General features: G+C 54.0%; 1 protein-coding gene across 1 annotated transcript; it reads left to right on the top strand.

The window, feature by feature from the left end:
* Nucleotides 1-12,131: 12,131 nt before the first annotated feature.
* On the top strand, nt 12,132-12,719 carry LOC140685181 (olfactory receptor 14J1-like). Its single transcript, XM_072936387.1, has one exon. It carries the CDS (start codon nt 12,132-12,134, stop codon nt 12,717-12,719), a length of 588 nt encoding a protein of 195 aa, XP_072792488.1.
* The last annotated feature ends 3,570 nt before the right edge of the window (nt 12,720-16,289 follow it).

Raw genomic sequence — 16,289 nt, 5'->3', positions numbered from 1 at the left:
ACAAGAAAAACGATTTCCACTGGGGCCTGTACAGCAGAAAGCTTTCACCCAGATAAAGCAGGAAATTGCTCATGCAGTAGCTCTTGGCCCAGTCAGGACAGGACCAGATGTGAAGAACGTGCTCTACTCTGCAGCCAGGCACCATGGTCTGTCCTGAAGCCTTTGGCAGAATGTGCTTGATGTGACTCCAGGCCAACCTCTGGGATTTTGGAGTCAGAGCTACAGAGGGTCTGAAGCCAACTACACCCCAACAGAGAAGGAAATCTTGACCACCTACGAGGGAGTCCAGGCCACCTCAGAGGTGATTGGTACAGAAGCACAACTCCTCCTGGCACCCCAACTACCAGTACTGGGCTGGATGTTCAAAGCAAAGGTTCCCTCCACCCACCATGCAACCAGAGCTACATGGAGCAAGTGGATTGCTCTCGTCACACAACACACCCATATTGGTAAACTGAATTGCCCTGGGATTTTGGAAGTAATTACAAATTGGCCCGAAGGTGAAAGTTTTGGTGTCACAGATGAAGAAGAAGAACCAGTGACATAGGCTGAAGAAGCTCCACCATATAACCAACTGCCAGCAGAGGAAACATGTTAGGCTCTATTCACTGACGGTTCTTGTCACATCGTAGGGATTAATCAGAAGTGGAAAGCAGCTGTATGGAGTCCCACACCATGGGTTGCAGAGGCCACTGAGGGAGAAGGTGGATCAAGCCAGCTTGCTGAACTCAAAGCCGTTCAACTGGCCCTAGACATTGCAGAAAGGGAGAAGTGGCCAACACTCTACCTCTACACTGATTCATGGATGGTAGCCAGTGCTGTGTGGGGGTGGCTAGAGAGGTGGAAAGAGGCTCACTGGCAGCGTAGAGGAAAACCAATTTGGGCTGCTGAAGAGTGGAAAGATATGAGTACCTGGGTAGAGAAGTTACCTGTGAAGGTTTGCCACGTAGATGCCCATGTCCCCAGAAGTAGAGCTAATGAAGAGCAGCAAAACAATCAGCAGGTAGATCAGGCTGCGAAGATAGGGGTATCAAAGATAGACCTTGATTTGGAACACAAGTGGGGGTTGTTCCTAGCACCATGGGCCCATGATGCCTCAGGCCATCAGGGTAGAGATGCCACCTATAAGGGGGCATGAGACTGAGGGGTGGATCTAACCATGGACAGTGTTTCTCAGGTGATCCATGACTGAGACCTGTGCTACCATCAAACAGGCCAAGCTGGTGAAGCCCCTCTGGTATGGTGGGCGGTGGTCCAAGTACAAGTGTGGGGAGGCCTGGCAGATTGACTACATCACCCTTATCCTGCACAGGGACCCCCCTGAATCCCCCATTTCCGGACATCAGGACCCCCTGCTCCCCTTTTCCCGGCCATCCCACGGCTCCCAGCCTCCACACTTGCTGTGTGCCTGAACCTGGGACACCTGGAACACCTTGGATCCCCATTCCTGCCTTTCCCAGCCCCCAGCCCCTCCTTTCCTCACACTCAGGAGCCCTGGCACCCCCTTTCCTGGGCACAGGATTCCCTGGACACCCCATCCCAGGTCTCCCAGTCCCTGCACCCCCTTTTCTTGGCTCTGAGCCCATGAACCTCCTTCCCAGCTCTGCCTCCTCTTAATGCCCCACCTTTCCTCGGCCTGTGGACCCCCCTGGATCCCCAAACTCTCACTTTCAGCCCCCTCAGCTCCCCCAAATCTCCATGTCCCCCTAGTTTTCCACTCCCTGCAGTTCCTGGAAGTGGCGCTGTCGGAGCCCGGCCCGGGGGTCCCCCAGTCCTTGATTGTGGGGGACGTGGACGGGACCCCCTGTGAGCGCTGCAGCAGCGAGCGGGGCTGGATGGAGGCACAGACACCGGGGATGGGGGCGGGAGCTGAGCTGGGATATTGGGATAGCCAGAGCTGGGATATTGGGATAGCCAGAGCTGGGATATTGGGATAGCAGGAGCCGGGATATTGCAATAGCCAGAGCTGGGATATTGGGATAGCCAGAGCTGGGATATTGCAATAGCCAGAGCTGGGATATTGGGATAGCCAGAGCTGGGATATTGGGATAGCCAGAGCTGGGATATTGGGACAGCTAGAGCTGGGATATTGGGATAGCCAGAGCTGGGATATTGGGATAGGCAGAGCTGGGATAATGGGACAGCCATAGCTGGGATATTGGGATAGGCAGAGCTGGGATATTGCAATAGCCAGAGCTGGGATATTGGGACAGCCAGAGCCGGGATATTGGGATGGCCAGAGCTGGGATTTTGGGATAGCCAGAGCTGGGATATTGGGACAGCCAGAGCTGGGATATTGCAATAGCCATAGCTGGGATATTGGGACAGCCAGAACTGGGATATTGGGACAGCCAGACCCAGCTCAAGGACGGGAACCGGCCCGTGGCCAACAGTGCCCTGGAGACGGGGCCGGTACAACCAGAGCAGGGGCAGTGGGGGGAGCCAGGGGCTGGGCTGGGATCTGTGGGAATGGAGGACTCTGAGGGGCTGGGATGGGATCTCTGGGGCTGGAGGGGATCTGTGGGGCTGGGATGGGAATCCAGGGAGCTCCAAGGGGATCCCTGGGGCTGGGACACGAATCCATGGGTCCGTTCTCTCCTCGTTTCCAGGTCTCCACACAGTGCAGGGGGTTTCCAGCTGTGACCTCCTGACCAATGGAGCATCCATGGATCCCACCGGTATGGCTACAAGGGCTGGGATTTCATCTCCTTCCAGCTGGGATCCAGGAGCTCTGCAGTGCCCAATAGTGCCATCTGGATATCCCAGAGGTGCTGGGAATCCAAAGGGATCATGGTGGAGCAGATGAAGCATTACCTGGAACACACCTGTGTGGAAAGGCCCCCAAAATACATTAGATATGGTCGGGTGGGCTCTGGAGCACAAAGGTGGGTGTGGGAGGGGAAGGGCAATTCCTATGGGAATGGGGGACTCAGGAATGGGGGACTTGGGAGTTCAGGAATTGCCATGAAATTTCCATGGCCAGATCTCACTCTTATCCCAGTCAGGTGAGAATTCCATGGATGGATTTCCCCCCTAACCCACTGCCATGGGAATTCCATGTGGAAATGATTTGAATTGATGACAACTGAACGAGAGCAGTGCAATGAGAAGTAATCCCTGCTGGGATTCCATGGGACATCGATCCCAATCCTTTGCCCAGGCCGGCTCTGCTGTGCCCGTGGCAGCACCAGGGGAGTGCCCTGTCCCTGCCCTGAGCCCAGCAGGAGCCTTTCCTTGGGTGTTCCGTGCCCTGCCCGGGGCAGGAGGGCACTGCTGGAGCGGCTTTGGTGGTCCCGGGCACCCGGCTGGGCTGCAGCCACTGCAGGGGCTCCTGGGGAATGTTCCAGAGCAGAGCTGAAAGCAAACAGCAGTTTCTGGAGGGGATTCTGCCCCTGGGCCTGTGCTGGGAGCCCAAGGGCAACAGCCCAAAGTGCTGGGGCTCAGTGTCCCTCGGCCAGGCCGTGTTTCCTGGCTGTGCCCTGTCCCTGTCCCTGTGCCCTGTCCCTGTCGTCTGTCCCTCAGCTCTCCGCTGTCCCTCTGCTCTGTGGGGCTGGGGGTGGCAGCAGGACCTGGGGCAGCCCTGGGGGAGAAAAGCCTTGAGCCCCAGCTGGGCCAGTTCCCCCCGTTCCCCCAGCTCCCCCCAGGCCACTCCCAGCATGGGCCCTGTGGCTCCCAGTCACCCCCAGTATAGTCCCAGTCACTTCCAGTTACACTCAGTGTGATCTCAGTACCCAGTCACTCCCAGTGTGATCCCAGTATGATCCCAGCATGTTCCCAGATGCTCCCATTCACCCCTATAATAGTTCCAGGCACTCCCAGTATGGTTCCAGTCCTTTCCAGTATGATCCCAGTATGAACCAGTCACTCTCATTACGGTACCATTTGCCCCCAGCAAGGTCCCAGTCACTCCCAGTCACCCAATATGATTCCAGTCACTCCCAGTATGGTTCCAGTCACTCCCAGATAGTCCCAGTATTATTCCAGTAACTTCCTTTATGGTTCCTCTGTGATCCCAGTCACTCCTGGTTAATGCTGCCCGGGGTCCCAGGGGTCCATCTGACCCCCGGGCTGCCGCTGCCGTGGGTGTCCGGATAGCGCTGCGCTGTCAGGCTCAGCCTGTCTGGGTCCCTCGGCTCAGCTCCCAGCCACAGGCAACTTAGCGAGCACCTCTGGAGTGATTTCAGCTCTGTGAGTTCAGCTCTCAGTGATTTCGCTCTGTGCTCACAAGTGCCTCTGGCAGACACACAGGGATAGAGAGAGGAGAAGGCTGTATGTGGTTCCACAGCGATGTCCTTTATTGCCAGCTCCTCTGAAGGGATGCGGTGTCAGTTCTTCTGCCAAACTAGGCAGAAATGGGTGTTTTTATAGGGTACTGGGGTGTTGGAAATTGTCCAATTGCCAGGTTTGAGGAGAATATGACCGATATCCTTACAGAGAGATAAGAAGGGTCTGAATGTGGAAGAGGGGCTTCTATGCTCCAGTCTCTGTGACTTAGGCATTTCTTATCTTAGGTGACTGCCAGGGAGGCCTTGCAGGGCCTCTGACTGCTGCAGTGGGACTACAGAACCTCATGGAACTGTGGGTCAGTTGTGACAATGTGGGTCCAAGGACACCACGGTGACACTATGGAGCCTCATGGAACCAAGGAGACCATTGCGACCCTGTGGGGTCCCACGAAACCAAGAGAACATGGACAGGTCTGGCTGGCTGGGCCTCCTGGGGACCACCTGACAGGTCTGGCTGACCTTGGCATGTCGAGGGCTGCTTCTCATCTGCCCCTGAAGCACTGGAGCTCTGGGCTTTCATTCCTATGAGAGAGAAATGTCCTCCTCCACGGGCCCAGGGCCAAAACTGGGATTTCTTCTCCAAATGTCCTTATATTGCAAGGATTGTTTCCAGATGAAATCTGCCAGGACAGACAGGTCTGGCTTCCTTGGCCACCCAGGGGCCACCTCAAATCTGCCTTTCAAACATGGGACCATGTGCTTTTCTTTCTTATGAGAAAAAATCATCCATCTCAACCAGGCACCCATGGCCAAAATTGGGGATCTGCCTCCAAAATTCTCTATATCTAAGGATAGCTCCCAGACAAAAGCTGCCAGGCGAGACAAGTCTGGCTGGCCTTGGCTTCCTGAGGGCTGGCACTCATCTGCCTGTGAAACACTGGGGCTCTGTGCTTTCCTTCCTAATGAAAAGAATTCATCTTCCTGCCCAGGCACCCACAGCCAAAACTGAGATTCCACCTCCAAAATGCCCTATGTCCAAGGATAGCCCCTAGATGAAAGGTGCCAGGAGAGACAGGTCTGGCTGGCTTGGCCTAAGGGTGATCACCTCTCATCCAGAACACTTGGATTTTACTCTTCTCTTTCCTATAGGAAAAAATCATTCATCCTGTCATTGCCAAAACTGGGATTCCACCTCCAAAACTCCATACATCCGAGCATTGCTCCCAAGTGAAATCAGCCAGGAGAGTCAGGTCTGGCTGCCCTTGGCCCCTTGGGGGCTGCATCTCATCTGTGTTTGAAACACTGAGGCTCTGTGTTTTCCTTCCTATGCAAAAGAGCCCTCCTTCTTATCTACACAGAAATGGCCAAAACTGGGGTTCCACCTCCCAATTTCCCTGTACCCAAGGGTTGCTTCCAGCCCAAATATGCCAGTACCATCAAGGCTCCTGGAGCACAGGGGCTCTGTGCTTTCCTTGCTGTGGAAAAGAAATCTCCGCCTTTTCTGATGCCTATTGCCAAAACTGACACTCTGCCTAAAAATTTTCCTGTGTGCAAGAGTATCTCCCAGAAAATAACCTGCCAGCTCTAGCTGGCCTTTGCCTCTGGTGGTCACCTCTCATCTGCCCCTGAAGCACTGGGGCTCTGTTCCTTCATTCCTATGGAAAAGAATTGGTCTTCATGTCCAGGGTCCATGGCCAAAATGAGAATTTGGCCTCCCAAATTCCGTATATCCAAGACTTGCTCCCAGACAAAAGTAGATGGGACAGACAGGTCAGGCTGGCCCTATCCTCTGGTGATTTTCTTAGACTATGAGCTGAATGTTTTGATTTGAAAACACTTTGGAGAGGGCCCAGAGATCTCCCAAGGAGGGGTTCTGAGGCCTCGGGCACATGACCACTGTATATGGACAAAGGAGCTCTGTGCTCTGTGCTGCTGTGGTGGTTTTGCATCACAGAAGTGATGTCCTGAGAGAAGCTGCTAGCAGTTTCTGCCATGTCTGACAAAAAACCAATCAGTAATTAGCTTTGAGAATTGACAGTCTGTTAAACCACTAAGCAAACTGCAGACGCCTCTGTGCAGACCCAAGTTGAAGATGAGAAAGCCTGGCTGGGTCTCTCTCCCTTCTGGCCCCAAAGAGGTGCCAAGGCCGGCCCAGCCCCGTCTCGGCCGTGGGGCCGGGCGGCTCCTGCCGTGGGGCCGGGCCCCTTCCCAGGGAGCCGCCAGGCCCCATCGGCTGCCGGGCAGGGCAGGGGAGGCCGCGGGGCCGAGGCCGGGCCGTGGCTGCGGGTGCTGACATCTGGCCGCTGCCGAGCCCTGCCCCGCCGCCAGCCCGGGCCCAGCCGGGATCCGCCGGGCCCCAGGAGCAGCCCCGGGCCGGGCCGGCTCGGCCAAGGCTCTGCCGCCCTTGGGCTTCGCCCGCAGCCAGCGGGCAGGGGAGGAGAAGCCATCGGCCCCGGCCGTGCTGCTGCTGGGCTCTGGCCTGGCTGCTGAGATCCTGGCCCTGCCCCAGCGCGGCCCAGCCTGACACAGCCCCAGCGCAGCCGCTGCAGAAACCTCCATGGGAAAACAGCTCCGGCCGCAAGGACCGAGCCCGGCCGGGCTCACGGAACCATCTGCAGCCCCGGGCAGATATTGACTCTGCCAGTGCTGCCATCCTGCCTCCAGTGAGAGAAAAGGACACAGGGCAGGCACACAGAGCAGCAACATGAACCCACTGAGGTCAGTGAAGAGGTTGTTGAGTCCCACATAGGAGGGGTGAGGAGATGCCTTGATCCTGGGGCTGAAATCCTCTGGTAAAGCTATGGAGAAGCATGTCGTGGATACATCAGACTCTCTTTTTCCCTGTAATGCATTGAAAAGTATGGGGAGATGACTTGTTTCAGCAATGGCCTCCATGCTAAAGTAAGCAAATGTTGCAGTAGCTGTGATCCCATAAGAAGTTTGAAAAGAAAAAAAAAGAGTGATGAGACCCTGTGCCCCCAGGGAGAGAAGAGGAAGACCTCTGTTCCCAGAGATGAAGATGATTTCAGACATAGATGAAGAAAACATTTGCTCTTAAATAGCTGATCTTGAAACTAATACCCCATAAGTTAACATGGACTATAAACACAGCTGTGGGAAAAGCTGTGAAAAAATGAGAGGGACTTGACAATTACAGATTTTTCTGGGCAGCTGCTGTTCGTGGAAATGAAAAGCCATGAGATAACTGTTTTCTTGTGGAGAAGTGTCAATAACGTTAACAAGAGGAACTTCTCCTGCTAAGTTAACTGAAGCAAGCCTATTCTAGAGGTAGTGAACTGACTGAAAATTCTAGGTTTTTTCTCTTTACATTATCAGGTTGTATGGAGAGAGGAAGTGTTCTGAAAAATTTGTCTGATTCTTATTACTCTTTCTTTTAGTTACTGTTAATAAACTTTTCTTTACACCCATTTAAAGTTTTGAGCCAACTTTTCCTTTCTCCTAATCCTACCTCAGAGCAGGAAATGAGTAAGTATATTCTAGTGAGTGCACTCGTAATTAGCCAACGCTGAACCCACCACACTAATTGATGCATTGGCCAAGAAATCTTAAAATTATGAATAAAAATCACTACAGAAACTTCCTGATTAATTGCCTCAGACAAGAGGGAAATCACGGCAGAGCCATGGTTTGTCAGGACTTGCTTGATCCTAATGAGCCCCGTGGTGCATTTGGAGCTGAGCCCTGAAACCTCAGGGCCTGAGAGGAGATTGCACAAACCTTTCCAGGACTCAAAGTCAAAAGAAAGCCCCAAAGTGGTTGGAGTCTCAAAGCATGAATGGGTCCCACTGAGGTCCATCCCCAACACAGGCTCCTCATGGACTCCTTGGACGAGAGAACGGGAGGCTGAGATGGCACAAAAACCTCTCAGAGACTCAAAATGGCACAAAGACCTCTCAGTGTGGAAAGGAAAGTCCAAAGTACCTTAAAAACCCTGAGTATCTCAAAGCATTAATGAGCTCCACTGAGTGTCAGTACAAAGCTCTCTAGGGACTCATTAATGCAGATAATTGGGGCCATGATTGCACAAACCTCTCACAGAGTCTGGATCAAAAGGGAAACACCAAGTACCTTAAAAGAACTGAAGTACCTTGAAGCATTAATGAGCCCCAGTGAGTGTTGCTCCTGACAAAGCCTCTCCAGGGACTAATTAAAGTAGATAATTGGAGGCCATGATTGCAGAAAGCTCTCAGAGACTCCAAGGCAACAGCAAAACCAAAGTCCTTTGAAAAACCTGCAGTACCTGGGAGCATGAAGGAGCCCCCAGGGCCATTCCTGGCCAAGGCTCCCCAGGGACTCCTTCCAGCAGATCCTTGAGGCCACTGGGATGTGGGCTAGGGGGGATGCTGAGGGCAGGACCAGGGGGTGACAGTGCCCAGCCTGGCTGGGGCTGTGCCAGGAGGCCCCATGGCCTCAGGACAAGGTGTCTCCTGACAGCTCTTGGTGGCACAGACCCTGCTGTGCCCCAGGGCACCAAGACTTGGCTTCTCTTTGTCCCCACCAGTCATCAGTGCCTCCAGTTCTCTGCTCTGCCTGGGGCCTGGGGACACTTTCTCAGTCGTGTCCCTCAGTGGGACCCATTGAAAGTCAGAGAAACTTTGGAGCTGGATTCTGACTTGGAGTTCTGGAGAGGTTTCTGCAGCTCCCTCTCAGGGCCTGATGTTCAGGGCCTGAGCACAAAGCCCCAGAGGGTCATTAAAGTCCTTGTGCTGTGTCTGTGCTGCTGAGCTGGGCCGGGCTCCTGGCACAGAGGGTGATCCTGGTAACCAAGGAGAGCTTCAAAAGCACATTTCTCTTGCTGAGCAGCTCTTCTCCCAGCCCAGCAGGGCTGGGGCACTGCCTGCAGCCAGCCCGGGCACAGCACAGAGGCACAGAGAGCTTCAATCAGTCAGGGCTGGGAAGGGCTGAGAAGTGCCTGGGGCAGAATCACTGCCAGCCCTTGGCACAGGAACCTCTGGCTGCAGGACAATGCAGCTGCAGCTCCTGCAGTGATCTCCTAAAGCTGGAACATCCCAATGCCCACAGACCCTGTGAGTACATTCTGTGCTTATCTCTTGTGCAGAGCAGCCAGAGTGAGTGAATGTGAGCAGTGATAACAAAAACTGGGACAAAGAAGGCCCTGGACTTACTCCAACGGGTTGAGCCAGGAGCGTGTAACTGGGGAAACTGAATCTCCTATTGGATGTTCCTCTTAGATATCCTAAATAATCAACCTTAATAAATTGTTGAAATCAGGGGCTGAGTGTGCCCCATTCCCACTGGGACACCTGGAAGCTTCCAAGTAAGGTCTGGTGTTGCTATCGCGCTGGCACGGTAGTGTGGAGAAAGGGTTTTAGAAAGGTCTTGGGAATGGGAAATTGAGGAAAAGATACATTTATGTATGCCCCATTGTTTCGGGAAAGTTTTGCTTCAGCATTTTACTGTAAACCCCTTTTTCCCCACCCCTGAGCAGTTCCCATTGGACCCGACCCCTGGGGTGGTTCTGATGAGCCCATGATGGACACTGCCTCTATTGTTTAGACCTTATCTCTTAACTTTGCTGTATAAAACTGTATCTGGGCAGTAGCCCAGGGAAAAGCCAGGGAATCTCAGGAAAATGGAAAGCTGGACAAGACAAACGCAGATCTGAACCAATGTGGTTAATCAAACGTTCTCCGTTTATTCAAGATAAGATGGTAGTTTATATAAGCTTCTACACAGTTTACAAAAACAAAGACACTCTGATTGGCAAGCTAACATTGTTTACCTTTTCCTTAAAACGGCCTACACCTTACACTATGAAACCTATACTAATTCACACCCAGACAGCCCAGTGGTCCCCATCACACCTTAAGACTATTTCTATCTGCGCCACAAGCTCTGAATTTCTAACTGTGTCAGAGGCTTGAAGGCCTCACCAGGCCCAAATCTGAGGCCTAGACTGGAGTAGCTCAAATCTCATAACTGATGTCCTCTTTCTCTCAAAAATGCTGCAACACCAGGGTCTTTTGTCCCTGCAACCGTTCAGGCAATACAATCTCTCTGGACTGCACACAACTGACCTCTCTTCGTCTCTTTATCTCGACTCCTTGCGGCGACCGAGGCGCACCGCCGCTCGGACCGTGCAAACCCAGCCGCTGCCTGGTGAGCCCAGTGCAGCGGGACCGCGGCAAACCCCGGTCCCCTGAGGGGACAGCGAGCCGGAGGGGTCCCGGGGGGCCGGGGAGGGACGGGGGACAGCCGCAAGTGACCCCCGGAAGCCGCAGTCTGGTTTTTACTTTACTGTTCTAACACTGTTGCAAGGGGTTTTTTCTCTTTTTGTGATAGACAACAGTGGGATGAGAGAAGCAGAACAGGAATTTTAATCAATTTTAATCCCAGAATGACAGAACATTCTGAGTTGAAAGGGACACACAGGATCATCAAAGTCATGCTTGAACATTTACAGAGACTCCAGAACTGTGACTTTGGGTGGTCAGTCTCTCTGCTGGGAGCCTCCCAAAGGGCCTTCAGCCACTCCTCAGCCCTGGACAGCAGCAGCATCACCTCTGCAGGGCCCAGCAGGGCTCTCCTGAGCTGCCCTTGCCCAGCTGCACACAGAGCCTGCCCCAGCCAGGGCCCTGCACACAGGCAGGTTTCTGTAGGGCCGGGCCGAGGGCACACAGGGTGGGATGGGCTCTGTGAGCGCTGGCAGGGACAAGGCACCTCTCAGGAGGGGATGTCCAGGCCCAGGGAAATGCTCAGGGAAGCAGAGGGGGCTGAACAGAGCACTGCCGGGGCAGGAGGGCACTGTTGGTGTGTGGGAGGTACCGGGCACAGCTGGGCACGGGAACACTGTCCTGAGTGCCCAGCTGTCTCTGCCCTCTCAGGCACAGCACCACAACATCTTCTCTTGTTTCTGCACTCCCCTGATATTGTCACTGCTACCTGGGGCTCTCAGGGTGACTCTGGAATTTGCAGCAGCTGAGTCAGGCACTGCCCTTGGCATTCCTGCTAGGCAGGGGTGTCCATGGGAATGGGCTGTCCAAGCTTCCCTGGGACCTGTGGGGCTATGGGCAAAGCAGTCCATGGGAAAGGGGAATGAGCTGAGCCCCTCCCTGAGATCCCCTCATGGGCACAGCCAGGGATCTCCTTGCTGTGCCCTTCCCAGCTCTGAGCTGCCCTCCTGGGTGCAGATCTGTGCCAGAGCCTCTGGGAGCTCCCTGAATGTCCCACGGGGAAGTGCAGAGCTGCCATAGCTGAGGAAATGCTGCTGGGCTGGCCAAGGGAGCCGTGAGTGTCCTTGGAACAAGGGGGTGCTGAGACCTTGCCCAGAGACCTTTGGAGAGGCTGAGACATTCAGCGATCCCTCTGCTCCGGGCAGGGTCTGGTTTATCCCAGGGTGAGCTGGGAGTGTGATCGTGCTCTGATTGCAGCCAACGGTTTTCCCAGAGCAGGAACAAGGGTAGGTGCGTCCCAGCAGGACAGTCTACAGGGAATGGCTCACGTTTGTCTCCAAGCAGCCTCTCCTGACTTGTCACTGTCCTTTCTCCATGAACAGGTGCCCATGTGCAGCCACAGCAAATGTCCAACAGCAGCTCCATCAGCCACTTCCTCCTGCTGGCACTGGCAGACACGCGGCAGCTGCAGCTCCTGCACTTCTGCCTCTTCCTGGGCATCTCCCTGGCTGCCCTCCTGGGCAACGGCCTCATCATCAGCGCCGTAGCCTGTGGCCACCACCTGCACACGCCCATGTTCTTCTTCCTGCTCCACCTGGCCCTCAGCGACCTGGGCTCCATCTGCACCACTGTCCCCAAAGCCCTGCACAATTCCCTCTGGGACACCAGGGACATCTCCTACACAGGATGTGCTGCTCAGCTCTTTTTCCTTCTGATCTTCATGTCAGCAGAGTATTTCCTCGTGACCATCATGTGCTACGACCGCTACGTGTCCATCTGCAAACCCCTGCACTACGGGACCCTCCTGGGCAGCAGAGCTTGTGCCCACATGGCAGCAGCTGCCTGGGCCAGTGCCTTTCTCAATGCTCTGCTGCACACAGCCAATACATTTTCCCTGCCCCTGTGCCATGGCAATGCCCTGGGCCAGTTCTTCTGTGAAATCCCCCAGATCCTCAAACTCTCCTGCTCCAAATCCTACCTCAGGGAACACTGGGTTCTTGTGGTTACTGTCAGTTCATCGTTGTGTTGTTTTGTGTTCATTGTTTTCTCCTATGTGCAGATCTTCAGGGTCGTACTGAGGATCCCCTCTGAGCAGGGACGGCACAAAGCCTTTTTCACCTGCCTCCCTCACCTGGCCGTGGTCTCCCTGTTCCTCAGCACTGCAGTGTTTGCTCACCTGAAGTCTCCCTCCATGTCCTCCCCATCCCTGGATCTGGCCCTGTCAGTTCTGTACTCGGTGCTGCCTCCAGCCCTGAACCCCCTCATCTACAGCCTGAGGAACCAGGAGCTCAAGGCTGCAGTGTGGACACTGATGACTGGATGCTTTCAGGAACATTAAACTGCTGGCCAATTTCTGCAAATCACTTGTAATGAAAGTCATCTTTGATACTTCTTGTTCTTTTCCATTTGGAAGTTCTTTTTCTTTGTTTTACATTATAATGTTGTCCACAAGGAAATGTCATTGATTGTGTCATTTCTCATCTTTTTTCTCTCCACCTTCCCTGTGGCCACAGTCTGTGTCAATGAGGGTCTGTGCTCTTGGTGGCTTTCCAGGATCTAAAGGATCCAGAGTTTTCTGCAGAGATGCCCTTTTGTTGCCTTCTCTGGAGCTGCAGCAGCAATGTCTGTGTGCAGAGCTGGGGCAGATCAGTGCTGGCACAGCAGTTCTGGTCCTGCTGGCCACACCATTCCTGATCCAGGCCAGGAGCCATTGGCCTTCTTGGCCACCTGGGAACACGGCTGGCTCATGTCCAGCCTGCTGTCCATCAGTCCCTGCAGGTCCCTTTCTGCCTGGCTGCTGTCCAGCCACTCTGTCCCCAGCCTGTGGTGCTGCAGGGGTTGTTGTGGCCAAAGTGCAGGACCCAGCACTTGGACTTGTTAAACCTCACCTTATTGGATTTGGGCCCTGGATCCAGCCTGTCCAGGGCCCTCTGCAGAGCCCTCCTACCCTCCAGCAGATCAACACTCACATCCAGCTTGGTGTCATCTGCAAAGATGTCCTTTGTTCCAAGGGGCCCTCAGTGTCACAATGTCCCTTTGGTTACACCAGGCCCTGCACTGTCACACTGGTATCCTTGGTTCCATGGGGCCCCAAAATGTGGCAATGGACTCCTTGGTTCCACAGGGCTTCACAGTGTCACAATGTTCTCGTTGGTGCCGCAGTTTCACAGTGGCCCCTCGGTTCCATGGGGCCCCAGGGTGTCACAAAGGCCCCATGGTCACATGAGGTCCCACACTGTCACAATGCTCTCTGTGGTTTCACAAGTCCCCTCAGTGTCACAATGGATTCCTTGTTTCCATGAGCCCACACAGTGTCACAGTGGCCTTCCAGATTCCTTGAGGCCCCAGAGTGTCACAGTGGCCCCTTGGTTACACAAGGTCCTGCAGTGTCACAATGTCCCCTGGGTTCCATGAGGCCTGGCAGTGTCAGAACGGCCCCTTGGTTAACTGGGCCCTGGACTCTCCCAATGCTCTCCTTGGTTTTGCAGTGTCACAATGGTGAAACCCCTCGGTCACACGAGGCCCCGCAGTGTCACAATGGCCTCTGTGGCTCCACCAGGACCCAGTGTCACGGGGACTCCCTGGTTCCATTTGGCCCCAGAGCACCACAATGGAGCCCTGGTTCTATGGGGCTGCACAGTGTCACCATGTTCCTCTTAGTTCCACGAGGCCCTGCTGGGTCACAATGGCCCCAGAGTGTCCCAATCATCACAGAATGACAGAATCAAATAGGCTGGAAAAGACCTTTGGGATCATCAAGTCCAAGCAATGCCCTAATACCGCCTTGTCACCCAGACATGCCACTGAGTGCCACTGGAGAGGGACAGTGACTCTGCCACCTCCCCCCTGGCCTGCCCATTCCAGTGCCCACTCACCCTTTCTGTGAAGAACTTCTTCCTCTTGTCCAGCTTAAACCTCCCCTGGTGCAGCTGAAGGCTGTGTCTTCTTGTGCTGCCCTCCAGCAGATCCAGACTCACACCCAGCTTGGTGTCACCTGCAAATTTGGGGATGGTGGGCTCGATCCCCTCCCCCAGATCATCGGTGAAGATGTTAAACAGGACTGGGCCCAACACAGATCCCTGGGGGACAGCACCAGGGACTGGACACCAGCTGGGTGCAGCACCATCCCCACCCCTCTCTGGGCCCAGCCTCCAGCCAGCTCTTCCATCTCCCAGCCAGGAGGGAACCTGCCCAAGCCGTGGGCTGCAGCTTTTCCAGGGAATGCTGTCACAGACAGTGTCAAAGGCTTTGCTGAAGTCCAGATGGACACATCCACAGCCTTTCCCACATCCACAGGTGGGTCACCTGGTTATAAAAGGAGATCAGGGTGCTCAGGCAGGACCTGCCCCACTAAACCCACGCTGGCTGGCTCTGACCCCTCGGCCATCCTGTGGGTGCCCTGTGGTGGCACTCAAGGTAATCTGTTCCATAACCGTGCCGGGCACCGAGGCCAGGCTGACAGGCCTGGAGTTCCCCAGATCCTCCTTCCAGCCCTTCTTGGGGATGGGCTCACACTGGCACCTCCAGTGCTCTGGGACCTCCCTGGTGAGCCAGGACTGATGGTAAATGGTGGGGAGCAGCTTGGGGAGCTCATCCACCAGCTCCCTCATCCCCCTAGGATGGATCCCATCCCATCCCATTCACCTGTGAGCATCTGAGTGGCTCAGCAGGTCAGCAGCTGCTTCCTCCTGGATTACAGGGGGCTGTTCTGCTCCCTGTGCCCACCTACCAGCTCAGGAGAACTCTTGTCCTGAGGACAACCTGTCCATATGTTGAAAATCGAGACAAACAAGATGTTAAGTAGCTCAGCCTTTTCCTTATCTTTAGTTACTATGTTCTGCACTGCTTCCAATAAAGACTAGAGGTTAGCCTCCCTCCTTTTGCTATAAATTTTTTTATAAAAACATTATTTAGTCATTTTACAGAAGCTGCCTGGTTAAGTTCTAATTAAGCTTTCATCTCTCTCCTTTTCTTTCTGCATAACCTAACAACATCCTTAAACACTTCCTGCATCGCCAGTCCTTTTTTCCCAAGTTCCCACAAAAGCTCCATGGACAGCCAGGCCAGTCATTTTCCCCACCAGCTCATCCTTTGCCCCACTGGGACAGGCTGCTCCTTCCCCCTTAAGATTACTTTCTAGAAATGTGTCCATCCTCCCTGGAGCCCTTGGTTTTCAAGGGCTGTTTCCCTTAAAAAAAATCAGTACATGATTTGAGACTCCCTAAATCAGCATCCTAAACAGGCCAAAGTCTTCCCTTCCTGTTTCCAGTGTGGAAGTTTTGTTGCTGCCCCTCCTTCTTTCACAGATCATTGAAAACTTGATTATTTCATGGTCACCGTGCCCCAGGCAGCCTCCGACCCCCACATCTGCCACCAGCCCTTCTCTGTTTGTGAGCAGCAGGAGACAGAGCTTTCCTTGGGAGTGGAGTGTTACCAAAAATTCGGTGAAACAGAAAACTCCTTAACACCAGTGCAGCATTAAGAAGCAGCATTCTTTATTCAGCCGGATGCACGGGGGATCGCTCCTCCCAAAGCTGAGCATGCTGAGTGCAGGAAAGTTTCTGTTCATATTCTGTATTTGGCACATATATTCACTGATTGTGCTGGACTAAACACACATCTGATAATCATTTCCCCAGAATCATTAACATATTTCTCCTCCCCTTTTGCATGCCTTCTTCTGTCCTGGGGGTCTCTCTGGTGGTCCCTGGTGGTCGTGGACCCCAATATTCCAGTGGGCGTTGTGTGGTTTCCATAGGCCTGGGGTTTTGGAGAACAAGCTCCAGGTGTCAGCTCAGCTGGTGGAGACAATTTATCATCTGGTAACATGAGGTCACAGAGCGGGCTGTGACATCACAGAGTGGGTTATGTGAGGTCATCAAGCAGTGATGGCATCCTAGACTGTCCC

Source organism: Taeniopygia guttata, chromosome 16 (assembly GCF_048771995.1).
Source record: "Taeniopygia guttata chromosome 16, bTaeGut7.mat, whole genome shotgun sequence".
NCBI lineage: Eukaryota > Metazoa > Chordata > Aves > Passeriformes > Estrildidae > Taeniopygia > Taeniopygia guttata.
This window is presented reverse-complemented; position numbering and strand designations above follow the sequence as displayed.

Coding starts and splice junctions, on each gene's coding strand:
- LOC140685181 (XM_072936387.1), top strand. CDS start 12,132: ATGTGCTACGACCGCTACGTGTCCATCTGCAAACCCCTGCACTACGGG.